Here is a 20,318-nt window from a genome sequence, read left to right as displayed (position 1 = left end):
GTGCTAAATCTGCCAGACTAGCTCCGATGGCTCAGTCTGCATATCCCAACACGTCACCACTGGTGTGCCAGGAGTACCGTGCAGAAAACAGCACTAGAGTAACTGGTGCATATATGATTTTTATTTTATTTAAACCACTGTAGGGATTGTCCAAGATTTTTAACTTCCTCCCTACTGCCGCACCATTATATACGTCAGCGGTAGAGTCTTTAAAGCAGGGATGCCCAACATGCGGCCTTCCAGCTGTTGTAAAAACTACAACTCCCACAATGCCCTTCTGTGGACAGATATCTACAGGTATCTACACATCTGTCTACACATGCTGGGAGTTGTAGTTTTGCAACAGCTGGAGGACTGCAGGTTGGGCATGCCTGCTTTAAAGGATGAGCCTGCTCTGGAGAGGAGTGTGTGCCACAGTTGCTGAGTTTCTGCTGGTTTAAACATTTAACCCCTCAGATTCTGTGTGACCAAGACATCTAAGAGACTATCCCCAGGAATGTTGCGCTCTAGGAGCCTGAAAGGATCCCACAAGTGAAGATCAGGAGAGCCATTGGATCATTGTGGTAGCCGTGAGCCTGCTAGAGACTACCTTGCCTTCCACAGTGATGTTGTAATTCATTGCAGTCTATGGGAAAAATGATCAGATGATCATATGATAAAAGTCACCTAAGGGGGAGGGGGCGGTTAAAAAGCTTCTAATGTAATAAAACGGAGCAGTCATCTGGGGCAGGTAAAGAGCAGTACACGAAATGTACTATTTTACAGAGGCACTACTAGAGTACATAGAACACAATTATACATTCAATATATCGGAACCTGACGCCATTGTAACTGAGGAATCAATGTACAATAAAATTTATGAATACTTATATAGTTATGAATAGCTATACCATTATTTTATTTCATAATATTCCTATTTCACAACACAAAGTGCTGGTCAGTGAAAATCTCTTATTGTACTCAATTTTTTTTCTTACCCGCAAAAGGTGGAGGAGGCCCTCCGGGTCCAGTAGGTCCAGGAAATCTGTCACCACCAGGACCTGAGGTTGGGAAGCGACCCCTGCCTCTGCCACCCGGCGGAAAAGGAAGGCGGGCATTTATACCAGGGGGGCCAGCCTTCCCTTCTCCAGACATTTGGCCAGCCTGTGTAGCTGCAACAATTTAAAATAGGACAAAAAGTATCTGTGCCTCATAACATTGAAAGACCAAACAATATCGGACTCCAAATGGGAGGTTGTGCAGTGGTTCCAAATAAGTCAATAGAAGAGTAACAGTCTTAACATTGAAAAACTGCAAGCAATTAAACTATAATTTATTTTCTTTGAGAACTTGTGTTTTTCTTCCATGTATATGGAATTGTTGTAGTTTCTCCTTTATAACAAATAAAAAATTATGCATACATGTTTCTTTTATCAGGCAGTTGACTTCTATATGCACTAGAATGGTAGAGCCCATGTATTAGTCCTGTGGAATATATCCATGGCCTAACAAACATCGGTCATGCAACACATCTGACATTCACTAAGCAGCAGTGTTACATCAAGTACATGTGCTGGGTCAGCACACATTCATGTGATAAGCAAATAGGACCAGTGGTGGAATCAGCACTCAGCTATCTCCATAATTCCCAGAGAAATGAATGGAGCGGCCATATGCATGCCTGCCTGGACACACTGTTTTAGGGGGGTACAGGGCCCCAGTTCTTGTGATTGGTGGGGGTCCCAGCGATAGGACCCCCACCTATCTAATAGTTATCCCTTATCCAAAGGATAGAGTATATCTAATAGGAATACCCCTTTAAAGAGGAGGAAATGCTGGCACACGTATGTACAGGACTGGACTGGACTACCGCCTAGAAACTGCCACCAATGGAGCGCACATCAGACATTGGAAGTGTAAAGATAAAACTTGGCTAGAGGTGTCTTTTCATATTAATAAGTGTGTGCTATGTTCTCTTAGTTATAAATCCCGAGGCTGTAATGTATAAGTATTCTTTTTGCACCATCCTGACTAGTATGGGAATTAAAGGAGTGTTCCAGCTAATCAAAAATAGATGGCACTGGGGTGAAAGTGGCTTAACATAAAAATAATTACTAATCTCCACTGATACACCCACCACCCCACCGTTGCCTGGGTTGCCACGCCCACCGCACTTCTTGCTATTGTCTTCACAACCAGGAAATTCCTTTAAATGCCCTCCCAATCACTAGCTGAGGTGTGTCACCACTGTGGTCAGTGATTGGCTAAGAGGGCATTTTGAGACAGGAGCTGAAGGTAGAGAGGAGCGAGGCACTGAGCAGCATCACAAGGCAGCAGTGTGGAATTGGTGCAAAGGTGTATGTGTTTAACTACTTTTTTGCCACTCTCAACCTGGTGCGTACTAGTTTTGTTTAGCTAAACACCCCTTCAAACTAATGGTTGCTAAGAGCTCCCATTATACAACTTCTTAAACCAGGGTTTGTGGGATGTATCCTGTGCATAGCATCAAATTTAAAAGGACCTTTGGGAAAGGCACTGTGAAGACAGTCACATCTGTTGGCTGTGCCAGAAAGGGCCCTGGCCACAATATTCCTGGCAAACAGCGGCTCAGCAAGAGCTATAATGGAGGATTATTTGATTCTCTAGTTAAAATGGGTTCTCTCTTCACAGACAACCCCTTTAATCTGAGAGAACAGCTGATTTTTGCTTGGGAAGAATCCAGTCCACTGATCTGTTTGCACTTATAGACTAAGGATGAAGAATCCATCCTGAGATAATCCATAAGGCTCAAAAGACACTCTGGTGTACAGACATATACAGCCTCATTCATACGTCAGCGATTTCCATCAATGATTGTGAGCCAAAACCAGAAGTGGAGCCCCCACTGACATAAGGTATAAAGGAAAGATCCGCACCTGTTCTGTGTAGCCTACAATCCTAATTGTGGCTCACAATCACTGATGGAAATTACTGACCAAAACACTGACGTGTGAATGAGGCCTTAGTGTTATTCTGAGGAGACAACCACTAAACTTTACATATATGCCCTTGTTTAAAGCCTGCAAAATAAGTATAGCCAACCAGAGCACAAAAATAAGGATATTCACAATATTATTATTTTTAGAACGTAAAGGGGTTGTTTGGCATCATATTGATGACCTATACTAACAATAGGTTATCGGTATCGGAACAGGGGGAATGACTCCTGGAAACCACACTGGTCAGCTAAGTGCTCAGTTTTCTTTGAAGGGCTTTTCCAGTTGTTAAATAATTATCCCCTATACGTAGAGAGCATGAGCTCTGACACCATTCATCTCTATGAGAGTCCTAGACACAGCCAAGTACAGCGCTCAGCTATTTCTGCAACTCCCATAATGATGAATAGAGCAGCAGAGCGCATGCCCTAGTTGCTCTGCTCAAGTGCAAGGGACGAACAGCTGTAATTACACAGCGCCACCACTACAATCTAGACAGCCTGCAGGTAAACACTGGAAAGGCTGCACCACTCACACAAGTACCGCGGCCCCTTCAAAACAGCTGATCAGCAGGTGCCAGGAGTCAAGCCTCCACCTATCTGGTACTACTGATCTATTCTAAGGAAAGGTCTTCAGTATCATAAATGGACAACCCCTTAAAAATACTAGGGAAGTGAGGATACTTACTTTTTCTTGACTGCATTTCAAACTGACTAAGGAATTGCTTGCTGCCGGGTGTTACAGCAGGATTCTGTCCATGAAGTTCCCTCTTGGGCAACAAATCCATGAGTTTCTTTGATGAGGACTCAGAGCCAACACATATCAGTGCAAACCTTTGAAGACAAATCAATGTATAAATGAACAAAAATAATAGCAACTACAAAGCAACGCAATTAAAGGGGTTTTCAAGGATTTTGAAATTAATGGCCTATTCTCGGGATAGGTCATCAATATCATACCGGTGGGGTTCAGCCTTGAGACACCCCTGACAATCAGCTGTTTGAAGAGACCATGCCACAGTCTTTAGCTACACCAGTGGCATGTTCCTCGGTCACGTGGCCTAGGAGCAGCTTAGTGCCATTCAGGTGAACAGGGCTGAGCTGTGATACCAAGCACAGCCGCTATCCAATGGACGGTGCTGTGCTTGGTAGGTTGTGAGAAGGCCGTTGCCTCCTCAAAGAGCTGATCAGCAGGGGTCCCAGGGTCAGACTCCCACCGATCTGATATGGATGACCTATCCTGAGGAGAATATCAATATCCAACTCATAACCCTTAAAACCCTTTTATGACTGGGCCACAAAAAGGCCTGAATGTCCAGACAACTTTTTGCGATTTTGTGCATGTGGTGGTTTAGTAACCGCAGCTTTTTTATTTGTTTGACTACCAAAATAATTTATGTGATTTTTATAAAAAAAAATTTTACTCAACACTTATTAGAACATTTTTTTTTTAAAGGTTTTCTTTTTTTATAGGTTTAGAGGAAAACAGATTATTATTAAAAAGTAATTTTATTAAATATTAAAAAACGAGATTTTTGTATTACTTACCAGTAAAATCTCTTTCTCGCTCTTTCCTTGGGGGACACAGAAGACCTTGGGTATAGCTCATCTCCCTAGGAGGCGTGACACTAAGAAAAAACTGTTAAGCCCCTCCTCCACAGCTATACCCTCAGCCTGGAGAGAGAGGCTGCCAGTTGCGTGTCCAAGTAGTGAAAAAAGGCAAAGTCCAAAAGTGGAACCAACAAGCCAACTACCCAACGGGTAAAACAACTCGGAAACCGTGCAGAGAAAACCATAGAATGGGTGGGTGCTGTGTCCCCCAAGGAAAGAGCGAGAAAGAGATTTTACTGGTAAGTAATACAAAAATCTCGTTTTCTCGCCCAGTTTCCTTGGGGGACACAGAAGACCTTGGGACGTTCAAAAGCAGTCCAAGAGGGGAGGGACCACAGCACCAAGGCGAAGCACCCGAAGGCAGCAAGGAAATGCCGCCTGCAAAAACCAGGCGGCCCAAGGCAGCAGCCGCCGCCGAAGCCAGAGTACGCACTCAGGAGAACCTGGTAAAGAGTGCAAGGAAGACCGTGGCCACCCTGCACAATGACATGGCTGAAGCCCAAGGCCTCCGGCCCCGGAGGCACCAACCGCTCTGGTGAAATGAACGGTGACACCAAAAAAACAGAACCCTGCCCTTGAGCAGTAACCACAGCAATAGCCATTTGGTTAAAGCGGAGGAAAGCACCCAGGAGCCGTTAACCTTGGCGCGGACCTCCTGGAAACAAGAGACCGAGCGTCGACAAGAGTCGGAGACGTCCAAACAAAAAACCGCAGACACTTCAAGTAACAGAGTCCCAGTCGCAGGTCCAGGCCAGACTGGAGAAGACCGAATCATGGGAAGAGAAAGGCAGAATTGGGTGAATGACCAGCTTCCCAAAGAACCCCAGGGAAGACCCTAAGTCAGACAACAGAACCTGGACGAAGCACGGCCGGGAGCTAACACTAGTGTGCTCGATGGACTCGTCTGGGCAGACGGGAGGTAACCCAATGCGAGTAAGCGCAAATCAGTGACACGGGCAAAAAGGTCGGGAAAACTGGTCCCGTCGGCCCCCGAGCAACGCCGTCCCGAATCCACGCGGAGTGGGGGAGCAGATGGACAAACGGAAGGAACCGAAAGGGACCCGGCCAGTATCCAACAGACTCCAGGACAAGTCAGGCTAAAGTCCTTGTCGTTGTAGCCACCACAAGAAGGTGGTGTTCTACAGTCCCGGAGTGGGGGCCTGAAGGGTAATCTTGACAGAAGAAAGTAGGCCCGCCAGGTTACCGAGAAGGTAAAGTCCAAGTAGGACCATCGCCCAGAATGGTAAAAGTAATCTGCACCCAGCGGGAGGACAGAATGCGGCAAACCCGGTAATAGGCACACAGCTAGTACAGCCAGTGTGAACCATGGAGACAGTACGAGGTCATAAGGAACACCGGGACCATCCATATGAACAACCATGGTCTCCCCAGGGGGGAGGGCAGTGAAGGAACAGCCCCTGAAGCCTGGCCGGGGCAGAAGCCACATCGGAGTAAAACTGACCCCGGAGAAGCCAAAACAGAGCCGTCGAGAGAAAAATAGCCGAGAAGACGGATGACAGCCTCCAACCGCAAGGAGGAGCGGGCAACAGGGAAGCCACAGGACCGCTCAAAAGCAGAACTCCGCTACTCCGAGATGTCCGGCTCACCAATTCGCAGAAGGCGAATACCCTAACGAATCGAAAGTGGAGGTCCCTGAGACCTGGGTAATCGAGCAACCAAGAGAAGTTGGGCGACCTGCTCGAAAAGAGCGGCTAGAACCTGGTAGCAAAACAAACTGAAGCACGGAGGGTGCCAACAGGAAGGACTCAAACCAAAACGCATCCAAGAGGAGGAAAGGCAACAGGCGAGGGAACCGTAATCCCGCCAGAGCCAACGTAGACTGCGAGGGACGCTGGAGACAGCACTCTCGACCATGTGACCGCTTGCGCTGGGAAGCAATGCCACAGGTTAACTAATGGGTACACATCTAGGAACCACAAACACTCCCCAGGCGGAAGGGCCAACGAATATGGTGGATACCGTCACAACGGAAACACCAAATATACCCTCTGAACAGAGAATGGATACCACCCAGCTCGCTGCAGTAGAGAGCAATAGAGCCCGTCCAGGCCAGGTGAACAGAAAGATCTCTTCAGAGAAGAATGCCAGGCCGGCGGCAATCACCGTATCCCAAGAGAAAAACGTCAAGTCGCAGGAAGAATGGAGGCATACGTACAAGCAGCCCCATAAGCAGTGAGAAAGCCAACCCACCTACGGAAGGAGAAGGCATACACGGCCCAACAACGCACAGAGTGCCCAAGAGCGTCCGCCCACTGCGAAATAGTCAAACAGCAAGGAGGGCCAGCCACAGAGTCCCACAGAATCCACGGAAGTGCAAAGTGCAACCGGAAGGGGGGACATACACAAAGGACTAGTATGGCATGCGACGGAACGCAAGCAGTCCGCCCAGAAGAGAGGGCAATGTACTTGGCAAACATTGCGGGCAGCAAGCGTGCAAAGCCCGCCCCACAAGGGGGTGATGCCCAAGACCAGCACCTACTTCAGAGAAGTAAGACATACCATATTCCGCCCAGAAGAGGGCCATGCACATGGCCACACCGCATCCAGCAGGACGTCCACCTAGTGAAAAGTGGACATGCACAGGGTAATCCTAGCATTAAGTGAGTGTGCAATAATCCACCAAACACCGAATTTTGTGAGAGTACAACTACTCCGCCAATGAATGGGGACAAGTACAAGTCCAGCACAGCATATACAAGGACAGTTGTGAGTCCTGTGAGCGCACAAAAAGTCCACCCATGGAATGAGGGGTGGTCACGCACAAGGCCAGCACCGTATCCAATGGGAGTGCAAGCATTCCACCCATCTTAGAGGCCAGCAACGTATCTGGTGAGAGTGCAGTATGCTGCCCAGAAGGGGGAGCCATGCCCATGGCCAGTAATGCAACCAGGGAGAATGCGAGCACCCCGCCATGGATGGGGGTCAGGCACCTGGCCAGCAGCACACTGGCGAGAGAACAAATACAGTCAGTGAGAGTGTGTGTATGTTGCCTGAGGAAAGGAGACATGCCCATGGCCGGCAGCGAATCCAGTAAGAGTGCCGTACACCGCCCACGGAAGGGGGAACATGTATATGGCCGGCAGTGGATTTAGTGAGTTGCAAGCATCCCACCATGGAAGGGGGTCATGCACGCGGCCAGCAACTTACCAGCGAGAGAACGACACCAGTCAGTGAGGGCGTATGCATGGCGCTTGAGGGACGAAGGCATGCCCAAGGCCGGCAGCGAATCCAATGAGAATGCAGCATACCGCCTATGGAAGGGGGTTATGCACATGGCCGGCTGCCCAGCACCATAACCAATGAAGTGCAGTATTCCGCCTAAGGAAGGGGGTCATGCACAAGACCGGCAGCGAATCCAGTGAGTGCAGCACTCCCCCCCTGGAAGGGGGTCATGCACAAGACCGGCAGCAATCCAGTGAGTGCAGCATTCCGCCTATGGAAGGGGGTCATGCACAAGACCGGCAGCGAATCCAGTGAGTGCAGCATTCCGCCTATGGAAGGGGGTCATGCACAAGACCGTCAGCGAATCCAGTGAGTGCAGCATTCCGCCTACGGAAGGGGGTCATGCACATGGCCGGTATCAAATCCAGTGAGTGCAGCGTTTCGCCTATGGAAAGGAATCACGCACATGGCCGGCAGTGAATCCAGTGAAAGTGCAGCGTTCCCCTATGGAAGGGGGTCGTGCACCAGACTAACACCGTATCTGGTGAGAGTGCAGATTCCACCTATGGAAGGAGGACATGCACAAGACCGGCAACGAATCCAATGAGTGCAGCATTCCGCCTATGGAAGGGGGTTGTGCACATGGCCTGCAGCGAATCCAATGAGTGCAGAGTTCTCGTGCACATGGCCAACACCGTATTCGGTGAGAGTGCAGTATTCCACCTAAGCGGGGGGTCATGCACCAGGCAAGCCTGCAACCCGAGAGAGTGCAGTATCCCGCCTAGGAAGGGGTTGTCTGCACATGGCAGGCACCATAGCTGGAGGGTGACGAACTCTGCCTACAGAAAAAAAGAGAGCGCATGCACTTGGCCAGCGCTGTATCCCGGAGAGGGCAAGAACCACTTAGAAGGGAAACATGCACCAGCCGGGGAGTGCGACACAATGCCGCTCATGGAAGGAGCACGCATACAGGCGGCGCTACCGAGATAAGGCTGCAGCGTCCTGCGCAGCGCACAAGATATCCATTAGTTAACCATTTTATGCATTTCTAAATAAAAAATAGCCTCACTGAGGCAGAAAGAAGTGCCACCATACAGGTGCCCAGCATAGAAGTAGAGGGGGGAGGGGCGCCAGCCATATAGGCCCATCGGGAGCCGCCGGTACCCGAAGGGTTAACAGCCAACCAACCTGGAAGGGAGGAGGAGGCGGCGCCGTGATCCCCTGGGGGCGGGGAACCTCCAGGCGGGAAGGATTCGCGCCCGGAGAAGTTCCCGCCCCCTCAACAGAGGCCGGAAGATTGCGGCCTAGCAGGCCGTGAAGCCGGGGCCTAAATTTTCTGCGGCACCCGGCTGACCGGGGCCGCACAGGAAACCGGAGCGGACTGCCCGGACAAACCGGCCGCGGAAGCCCACCCCGCGGACCGGAAGTCAGGGGCCCGGGTGGAGCGCCGGAATGCGGCCCAGTAGGCCCGAAGCCTGGGCCAAAATTTGCGGCGCCCGGCCGACCGGAAGTCGCCGACGGCCGGCCGGAATCGTTGGAGCATCGTGCTCAGCCAGATGCCGGCCGCGGGAGTCTACCCCGCAGGCCAGAACAGTCGGGGGCCGGGAAGGAGTGCCGGAGTACGGCCCAGCTAGGAGGTGCGGCCCAGCAGGCCGGGAAGTAAAAAACCCAAGCAGCACTGCCGTCAGGAAAAAGCCCCCGGTCCAGAGCAGCGCATCGGTGAGGGGATGGGGGGACCCTGAGACTGGGTGCCCGTGAGGATGCGAGCACAGCGTTCCCAGGAGGGACGCTGATAAGTGAATGCCTATTCTCAGCATTCTGCTGATAAAACGTCCCATGAGGGCCAGAAGGGAGGAGAGGGAGCAGGAGTAGAATGTCGCCCCGCAGCACCCCAGGGGCCAGCCTAGGTCCAGCAGTGACCGAAGGGTCCAGAGGCCCAGTATGGGGGGTCAGGCACGCAGGAGACCAGGGTGGGGGGTGGGGGACGTAGGGCTGGAGAAGCCACTCTCTCACCATAGTCGTCTTCACCCTCGGTCCATTCCAGCAGGGTCGCCCCTTCAGCTACTGGCACCGTAGTGGCAGGACGCTGGAAGAGGGACTTGGCGTGCGGGCGACCCTTGCGCTGGCGGGATGTAGGGGAGCTGGGCTGCCCTGATCCACCTTGTCTTCTGTGGGGGAGGCAGCAGTGCGGATGACCGGCACTGGCGCAGCTCAACCCCGGGAGAAACAGAGAGGTCTAGTGCGTCTCTGTTGTCCCTGATGATCTGGAACAAAAAGAAAAGAAAAAAGTAAAAATCAAAATTTAAACAAGGAGAAAACAGCCCTGCAGTAGCAGGGAGTGTCTTGCCTCCTTGGACACTAAGCTAAAACTGGCAGCCTCTCTCTCCAGGCTGAGGGTATAGCTGTGGAGGAGGGGCTTAACAGTTTTTTCTTAGTGTCACGCCTCCTAGGGAGATGAGCTATACCCAAGGTCTTCTGTGTCCCCCAAGGAAACTGGGCGAGAAATAACAGTAATTATTGCAATGGGTTCCCTATTTTGTGACGATCGTTTTCATACATAACATGTATAGGTTTGAATAAAATGGGGCTACTATGGTGACCGTTTCTGTTAGCGACTGCATTTTTACCTTTATTTTATTTTTTTACCTATATTTTTATTTTTGGCACATAATCTCATTAAAGGGGTTCTCCGGGAATTAAGAAGATGAAAATACTTAAATATTACTTTATTATAAATATATTCCCAAATACCTCTCAGTTATAATGGCTTGTTTTGTCTGGGGAGAAATCATAATTTACCAAAAATTTGCAAATTTAAATTTCTCTACTTTTATAATAGTAATACCTCCAAAAATAGTTATTACTTTACATTCCCCATATGTCTACTTCATGTTTGGATCCTTTTGTGAATGACATTTTATTTTTGGGGACATTAGAAGGCTTAGAGGTTTAGAAGCGCTTTTTAAGGACCAGGTCTGAAGTCATCTTTGTGAGGCTTACATAATAGAAACCACCTATAAATGGACCCGTTTTAGAAACCACACCCCTCAAGGTATTCAAAACTGATTTTACAAAATGTTTTAACCCTTTAATTGTTCCACAAATTAATGGAAAATGGAGATGAGATTTCTGAATTTAACTTTTTTGCCAGATTTTCCATTGTAATCAATTTTTTTACAACAAGGCAAGGGTTAACAGACAAACAAAACTCAATATTTATTGCCCTGATTCTGTAGTTTACAGAAATACCCCATATGTGGTCAAACTGCTGTACGGTCACACGGCAGGGCGCAGAAGGAAAGGAATGCCATACGGTTTTTGGAAGACTGATTTTGCTGGACTGGTTTTTTGACACCATGTCCCATTTGAAGCCCCCATGATGCACCCCTAGATCTACTCCAAAAAAGTTACCCCATTTTGGAAACTACGGGATAACATGGCAGTTTTGTTGGTACTATGTTAGGGTACATATGATTTTTGGTTGCTCTATATTACAGTTTTTGTGAGGCAAGGTAACAAATGTCTGTTTTGGCACCGTTTTTATTTTTTGTTATTTACAACGTTCATTTGACAGGTTAGATCATGTGGTATTTTTATAGAGCAGGTTGTTTTGAAAGCGACAATACCAATACTTTTTTTGGTTGTTTCAGTACATAATAAAGCATTTTTGAAAAAATAATGTTTTTTGTGTCTCCACATTCTGAAAGCATTTTTTATTTTATTTTTTGGGCGACTGTCTTATGTAGGGGCTCATTTTTTTGGGTATGAGATGACGGTTTGATTGGTACTATTTCAGGGTGCACAGGACTTTTTGATCGATTGGTACAACACTTTTTATGATATAAGGCGACACTTTTTTTGTCCTAATATGTCCACTTAAAAAAAAAATTCACTTAACACAAAAGCATTTTTGAAACAAAACTAAAAAAAAATCATGCTTTAGTGTCCATATTCTGAGAGCCATAGTTTTTTTATATTTTGCCCAATTGTTTTATGTAGGGGCTCATTTTTTTCTGGGTGCGGTGACAGTTTGATTGGTCCTATTTTGGAAGCATACGCCTTTTTGATCGCTTAGTTTTGCACTTTTTGTGATTTAAGGTGGCCAAAAAAAATTATTGTTTTAGCAGTTTTTATTTTTTTACGACATTCAGGCGAGTGGGTGGATCATGTGAAATTTTTGTAGAGCTGGTCGTTATGGACGCGGCAATACCCAATATGTGTGGGGGGCTTTTTGTGCGTTTTCTTTTGGGAAATTTTATTTATTTTTTACTTGAAAGTAAAAAAAAATTTATCTGAAAAACTTTTTTTTTAACTTTGATTTTTGTCCCTCTCTGGGACTTCAACGTCTGCTGTCTGATCCCCTCTGCAATGCATTACAATATATCCTGTAATGCACTGGCTGTCAGATTTTATGCTGACAGCCTACCTGGGAGACCCAGCCTAAGGGCTGGATCTCACAGGCTTTTGTAGAAGGCAAGCCCCGATGCCTAGGAAGCCATCGGGCTTGCCTTCTCTGGTGGGGACCCGATGGGGAAGCAGAGGGCACCCGTACCCTCTGCGAACCCATTGCATGCCGTGGTGAACACACTGGGGTTAACACACCGGCATCTGTGTTTTTGACTGATGCCAACGTATGCAGCAGAGGCCCGGCTGTCAGCTCCTGCACCCACCCGATCAGCCCGTCGTACATGTACAGCGTTGGTACTTAAAGGGTTAAACGTATTAATAAAGTTAAACTTGTCTAGCAGAAAAAAAAAGCCTTCATACGGTTATGTTAAGTCAGGGCTCTTTAAAAAAACTGACAAAAAAAAATAAAAAATTAGCTTGGACATGAGGTGATTAATCTCCACTGAGGTGTTTATTTTAGTAGAAGGCTTTATCTCACCCTTTTGACTGGCCATTTGCACGATTTTCATAAAACTTGATTTCCAAAATATCATTAACACCCAAGGAGTGAACAGCATCTGTCAAATCATCATCTGTCGTCCACTAAAAACAGAAAAATGTACAAACATAATTAAAGTAGCAGTACAAGTGTAATAGCAACAAGTAGTTAAAGGGTTTGTCATCTCAGACTGATAGCTTATCATTAGGATATGCCATAAATCAGATTGGTGTGGGTTTTAGGGTGGCTGTACACCGTGCAGATTTATAGGCAGAAAATCTGCAGATTTCATCCTTCCATTCAAAAAGGTCTGCACAAGAAAAAAAAATGCAACAATTAAGATGCTGCACATTTCAAAACCCGCGCATTTCTGACTTGAGAAAAAAGCAGAGTGTACTTTACTGATGCATCTCAACAAATCAGATCAAAAAAGTTAATTTATTTCAATATTTCAATTCAAGAAGTAATATATTATATAGATTCATTACATACAGAGCAACCTGTTTCAAGCATTTCTTTCAATGTTAATGATTACATGATTACTAATGAAATCCCAGAAGTTAATCTCAGAAAATTAGATTATATAAAAACCAATTCAAAAATGATTTCTTATACAGAAATGCTGGCCTACTGAAAAGTATATACAGTATATGCACTCAATACTTAGTCGGGCTCCTTTAGCATGAATTACTGCATCAATACAGAGTGGCATTTCAGGTGTTTACTTCTTTTTAGGTTAATGATTATGGCGTACAGCTAATGAAAACCCAAAAGTCAGTATCTCAGAAAATAATATTGTGAAAAAGGTCAATATTGTAGACTCATGGTGTCACACGCTAATCAGGTAATCAACATTAAACACCTGTAAAGGTTGCCTAAGGCATTAAATGGTCCTTGGAAAAGACTGCTGACTTGACAGTTGTCCAGAAGTCATTGACCACCTCCACAAGGAGGGTAAGTCACAAAAGGTCTTTGCTAAAGAACCTGGCTGTTCAGAGTGTAATTAATCTATATGCATACTTCACTTTTTTAATTAAAAGGGGTAGGGGTGCACCGAAATTCCGGCGGCCGAAAATATAGTCCGAAAATGAGCCTAATCCATTTCGGCCGATATTTGTACATATCGGCAGAAAATAGCGGGGAGGGACTGGGAGGAGGAGCTGGGGGCCGGTGCGTTCACTGTGCTCCGGCCCCCAGCTCCAGTAGTTATAAAATGTGTACAATTAATAGAAAACAGCGGGGAGGGACTGGGAGGAGGAGCTGGGGGCCGGTGTGTTCACTGTGCTCCGGCCCCCAGCTCCAGTAGTTATAAAATGTGTACAATTAATAAGGATTCTATTCATGAGGCCCCCTCTGCAGTAGAACATTCAATATAGCCACATCCATATATTGAATGTTCTACTGCAGAGGGGGCCTCATGAATAGAATCCTTATTAATTGTACACATTTTATAACTACTGGAGCTGGGGGCCGGAGAACAGTGAACACACCGGCCCCCAGCTCCTCCTCCCAGTCCCTCCCCGCTGTTTTCTATTAATTGTACAAATTTTATAACTAGTCTGTACTGGAGCGGCAATGGGGGGGTCTGTGGATGGCACTGTTATGGGGTGGGTGGGTAATATGATTTATTAAATTCATGAAAAAGAATTATTAATAAAATCATTAAAAAAAAAAAGTATTTTAAAAGTATTTGGGCAAAAAGGCAGTTTCGGTTTCGGTCAAGGGGCATCCTGAATTTTCGGACCAGAATTTTCATTTCGGTGCACCCCTAAAAAGGGGTATTCCCATCATAATGATCACTGTTAAATCTGTTAATGATTTGACAGTGATCATTTTTCTAAATACATTTTATTACCCAATTGCCACCCTTTTTGAGAAAATAAGTCCCTTCTTACCTGATGTCTTTCGTCTCCCCTAGTTACGGCCACCTCTCCTGTCGAATCCCGCCGGGCCGCATTTGCACAGAAGACTGAAGATTCTCTCCCGGCCAGGCACAATGTCCTGAACGCGCATATAGAACCACGAATGCGCACGCCGGCTCTGTACTATACAGGCCAGGAATAAGTCACCATGGCGCATGCGCGTCGTGCGTTCGGGACATTGCGCGGCCCAGCCAGGAGAATACGTCACTCAAGCCCAGCCGAATACAGGAAGTGGACGTCGTGCTGGACAAAGGTAAGTATTAAAACTGAAGATGGGAATACCCCTTTAAATTACTGAAATAAATAAACTTTTCAATGATATTCTAATTTATTGAGATGCATGTATACAAGGTTTGTCTAATTTCATATACTTTGCTGGTACTGTATAACACTGACGGAATGAACCGTCAGAGCTGCTGGTGAAGCCTGAGGGCCAGCCTCCTTCCTACAGACTATGGACCGAGAACTATGGAGACCCCCATCAGACCTTTTGGGGTTACAAGGAACTATGAACCCTGATTTATGTGTGTAATTTATATGCCACATATTTCCTATTGCCCATTAAAAAGGCATGGTGTGGATTCAAAAACACAAAAAGGGTTAACTCTGCACTGAGACTCCCACCGATTGGGTTAGTGATGGGATTAAGATAGCTGATTCTAATAGCAGCCGACTCCTATTATACATTAAGGAGATAATCCCATCACATATGTCTCCTCTTCCCATTCATTCATTATGGAGGGGGTGAAGATATCTGTTTGCATGTTTATTGTTGATTGCATCACAGACAATGCCATTGTGTTTGTTGACTAGGGTTAGTTTTGTGTTTAAACTGTACAGGATTGGCTGCTATGTCATGTCCTCAGTATGTCATGTGTATATAAGTCAATGCGGTGTGTTCAATAAAGAGTTCCTGTTTTACCCTTCATCTTGTTGAGGCTGGTGTTTGGGTAATTGATCGACAATGGGGATTGCTATACGCTGAAGATTTTCTATACTCCCCTGGCTATACTACAGGTCCTTTAAAAAAAATTAGCATATTGTGATAAAGTTCATTATTTTCTGTAATGTACTGATAAACATTAGACTTTCATATATTTTAGATTCATTACACACCAACTGAAGTAGTTCAAGCCTTTTATTGTTTTAATATTGATGATTTTGGCATACAGCTCATGAAAACCCAAAATTCCTATCTCAGAAAATTAGCATATCATGAAAAGGTTCTCTAAACGAGCTATTAACCTAATCATCTGAATCAACTAATTAACTCTAAACACCTGCAAAAGATTCCTGAGGCTTTTAAAAACTCCCAGCCTGGTTCATTACTCAAAACCGCAATCATGGGTAAGACTGCCGACCTGACTGCTGTCCAGAAGGCCATCATTGACACCCTCAAGCAAGAGGGTAAGACACAGAAAGAAATTTCTGAACGAATAGGCTGTTCCCAGAGTGCTGTATCAAGGCACCTCAGTGGGAAGTCTGTGGGAAGGAAAAAGTGTGGCAGAAAACGCTGCACAACGAGAAGAGGTGACCGGACCCTGAGGAAGATTGTGGAGAAGGACCGATTCCAGACCTTGGGGGACCTGCGGAAGCAGTGGACTGAGTCTGGAGTAGAAACATCCAGAGCCACCGTGTACAGGAGTGTGCAGGAAATGGGCTACAGGTGCCGCATTCCCCAGGTCAAGCCACTTTTGAACCAGAAACAGTGGCAGAAGTGCCTGACCTGGGCTACAGAGAAGCAGCACTGGACTGTTGCATGTCATTCGGAAATCAAGGTGCCAGAGTCTGGAGGAAGACTGGGGAGAGGGAAATGCCAAAATGCCTGAAGTCCAGTGTCAAGTACCCACAGTCAGTGATGGTCTGGGGTGCCATGTCAGCCGCTGGTGTTGGTCCACTGTGTTTTATCAAGGGCAGGGTCAATGCAGCTAGCTATCAGGAGATTTTGGAGCACTTCATGCTTCCATCTGATGAAAAGCTTTATGGAGATGAAGATTTCATTTTTCAGCACGACCTGGCACCTGCTCACAGTGCCAAAACCACTGGTAAATGGTTTACTGACCATGGTATTACTGTGCTCAATTGGCCTGCCAACTCTCCTGACCTGAACCCCATAGAGAATCTGTGGGATATTGGGAAGAGGAAGTTGAGAGACGCAAGACCCAACACTCTGGATGAGCTTAAGGCCGCTATCGAAGCATCCTGGGCCTCCATAACACCTCAGCAGTGCCACAGGCTGATTGCCTCCATGCCACGCCGCATTGAAGCAGTCATTTCTGCAAAAGGATTCCCGACCAAGTATTGAGTGCATAACTGAACATAATTATTTGAAGGTTGACTTTTTTTGTATTAAAAACACTTTTCTTTTATTGGTCGGATGAAATATGCTAATGTTTTTTAGACGGAGGTACCCGGTTGGGGTGGCAGGAGATCCGTTACATTGGTGGCAGCAGTGGGTTCAGTCCGTCACACACTGTAATCCATATTAGTTCCAAAAATAGCTAAGTGAGCAAGCTCGGCTATTTTCGTCAATCCCATAGAAATGAATGGGGAGCACACCACACAACAGACAGCCAAGCAAGCCTATAAATGAATGGAGGGCTCCCCACTCAGTTCGGTGGTCCCGATCTGGAGATAGGTACAGGTCCCAGAGGTGAGAGCTGCACCTATCCTAGTGATATGCTTCTAATGTCTAAGATGACACAACCACTAATATAAAAAGAGGGTACTCTTTGTACATGGGTATTATACACAACAACCCCCTAGCGACAATGAGCATATATACTTGCACACATCAGATTTGTTGGGGGAAATTTCTGTGATGATGAATGGAAGCGACTTTCAGTCAGAGAAGTTCCAGAAATAACGGTACAATATACCCTAATAAATCCAGTGTATATTTGACAGTAACTTCCAAGGCACTTGCTTACTTATGTGTCTTTCTGAGACATGCAGGTGCTTCACCAGGAGACAGCAATATACTCAAGATATATTAGCTCATCCTGAGGGAAAGGGGTTCTATAGGAACCCAACATTTTGACACGTGGGTACTTTTATCAGCGAACTTTTCACTAGCAAAATGAACGTTAAAAATATATATAAAAACACTTTACAAGGGATGTTATATTCAGAAAACCCCAATGCACATGTTCTGCCAGGCCTGTCACTGGCAGGAAAGCGTCCTCAAGACTGAAAATCAGATTTATAGCTCATAGCATCAGACTCACCCATGTAAGATTTCCAATATACAAAGCAATTCTCTTCCCTGGATAAGTAAATACAACATTGGAAGCAGACCCTTTCCCTACATCATCCGACACTGATGTAGCAAGATTATCCATATAGTCCCGATCTTCCGGAGCATCTCCATTGTTTGCAGAAGGGGAGATGACATCCTCATACAGCTCAATCTGCTCGTGTCCCCCATATTCTGCTTCCTACAAGGCAAAGGTACCTAGAGTTAGAGTATTGGCAGGACAGATATAGTGCAGTAATTATTTGAAGGCAAAATCTTCTGAAAAAGCATGGTCACATGCTTTAAAGGGGGATATGTGGTATCAGCTCTACCACTGCAAGGCTAGACTAAAGACCCGAGCCCTGCTGAAGCCTGGACTTTTTCCTACGTTGACCAGTTTTCTGAAATAGCTCCTTAGGCTACATTCACATCTAAAATATATCCGGCAGGCAGTCCTGGTAGAGAACACCCTGTCGGAGTTCTCTAGATCGGATATACCATTCACAGCCGAAACCCATAGACTGTAATGGGATCCGGCACGTTTACCACATTTATCATATTAGTGGCACAGCAGCATGAGAAGACAGGGCAACTTCATCTAGCCCTGTCAAAGAGGAGGAGAATGCACTGAGGAGTGTAGCTGTAGCGATGCTCCAAGACCAACACCCACCCTTCGGGTCCACGTATCTCAGCCATTTTAGATACAAACAAAAATAATAATAATAATATTGCTTTACTCTGCATGATCAACACTACAAGACAAATTCCTGGTTTAATAGGATTGAACATGCTGACAGAGGATCTTTAGGTTAGATTTACAACCATGACAGATGGAATAAAAATAAATAAAATGTAAAAAAATAAAATAGAGTTCATCTAGCTCCATTGGAAAGCAAAAATTACTGCCACGATGTACAAGAAAATTTCTCTCATGTTAGGGTACTTTCACACTCCCGTTGTTGGATTCCGGCAGGCAGTTCCGTTGCCGGAACAGCCTGCTGGATCTGGAAACCCGTATGCAAACGGATATCATTTGTTTCCAGATCTGGCTGACAATTGCATTGAAACACCAGATCTGTCTCTTTCCATTCAGAATGCATTAGGATAAAACTGAAGCGTTTTTTTCCGGTATTGAGCCCCTAGGACAGAACTCAATACCTGAAAAATTTAACGCAAGTGTGAAAGTACCCTTAGAAAAAGAAATCCCTTCTCAACTCCAATCAGAATAACTCCCTGGATCAACAACCCTTCTCCAGAAATCTAATAACTATAACCCTGGGTTCACACCTGAGCGTTTCTGAGACGCGCGTATTTGTCGCGCGTTTTTTTTAAATAGTAAACGCGCGTTTGTGTGATTGACTGCGGTGTTGTCCCATGAGTCTATGGGCCAAAACGCGCGACAAACGCCCCAAAAAAAGCTCAAGAACTTGTTTATGCGTCGGGCGTTTTACAGCGCGTTCAAACAATACCCAGTCCCCATAGCTCTGTGTGCTTTAATTGTGTAAAAAAAAACGATTTTATACATATGCAAATTAACCTTAGATGAGTCCTGTATGTGAGAGGAGTCAGGGACAGGACTCATCTGAGGTTCATTTGCATATGTATCAAATAGTTTTTTTTTTTACACAATAAAAGCACACAGAGCTGGGGACTGGATATTGCGGATGTGCTAGCGGCCATCTAGCAACCCATGTCCTCAGCTCTATACACAAAATCCAGGTGACAGGTTCCCTTTAAGGTACTCATGTGTTGTCTTGGCTGTGTGCTTAGGGTCATTGTCTGAGCACTGGGTTTTCATTAATCTGTTTGTAGTTGGCTCCATTAAGCTTTTCCTTAACCATGAGCAGGCTCCCTGTCCCAGCTGCTGAAAAATACCTCCACAGCCTGATGCGGCCACCACCATGCTTTATCGTAGGGATGGTATTGGGCAGTGCCTAGTTTCCATCAAACTTGATGCTTAGAGAATCTTATTTCTCACAGAGTCTGTTAGGTGCTCTTTGAAAACTCCAGGCGGGCTTTGTGTGTCTTACTGGAGAGGCTTCTTTTTCTGGCCACCTTGCCATAAAGCTCAGACTGATGGAGTGCTGCAGTTTCACCCATCTACACACAGGATTTTTGGAGCTCAGCCAGAGTAACCATTCGGTTCTTGGGCACCTCTCTTACCGAGGTTCATCTCCCTTGATTACCTAGTTTAGTGGGGTGGCCAGTTGAAGCAAGACTCCTGGTTGTCCCAAACTTCCTCCATTAAGCATTATGGAGGCCACTGTACTTCTGGGAACCTCCAGTGCAGCAGAAATGTTTTGGACCCTTCTCAATATCTTCGCCTCCAGGCAATCCTGTCTCTGAGCTCTACAGGCAGTTATTTCTTCTCATGACTTTGTTTTTGCTCCAATATGCATTGTCAGCTGTGAGACTTTCTATATACAGGGTCTTTTTCCAAATCATGTCCAATCAACTAAATTTACCATAGGCGGACTTCAATCAAAGTGTAGAAACATGTCAGAGATGATCAAGAGAAAGAGCTAAAAT

The 20,318-nt window shown here is 46.0% G+C and overlaps 1 protein-coding gene across 2 annotated transcripts in view; it reads right to left on the bottom strand.

The window, feature by feature from the left end:
- Positions 1 to 20,318, bottom strand: part of CPSF6 (cleavage and polyadenylation specific factor 6) — a 39,579-nt gene that overhangs the window by 16,684 nt on the left and 2,577 nt on the right. For both annotated transcript variants that reach the window (XM_044280448.1, XM_044280449.1), the window contains exons 2-5: positions 17,782 to 17,991; positions 12,633 to 12,736; positions 3,642 to 3,787; positions 978 to 1,154 (exon numbers count right to left, since the gene is read on the bottom strand). In XM_044280448.1, coding sequence (XP_044136383.1) covers positions 978 to 1,154; positions 3,642 to 3,787; positions 12,633 to 12,736; positions 17,782 to 17,991 — 637 coding nt within the window. The remainder of the gene's footprint in view (positions 1 to 977; positions 1,155 to 3,641; positions 3,788 to 12,632; positions 12,737 to 17,781; positions 17,992 to 20,318) is intronic.

The sequence above is a fragment of the Bufo gargarizans genome, chromosome 2 (genome assembly GCF_014858855.1).
Source record: "Bufo gargarizans isolate SCDJY-AF-19 chromosome 2, ASM1485885v1, whole genome shotgun sequence".
Classification (NCBI taxonomy): Eukaryota; Metazoa; Chordata; class Amphibia; order Anura; family Bufonidae; genus Bufo; species Bufo gargarizans.
This window is presented reverse-complemented; position numbering and strand designations above follow the sequence as displayed.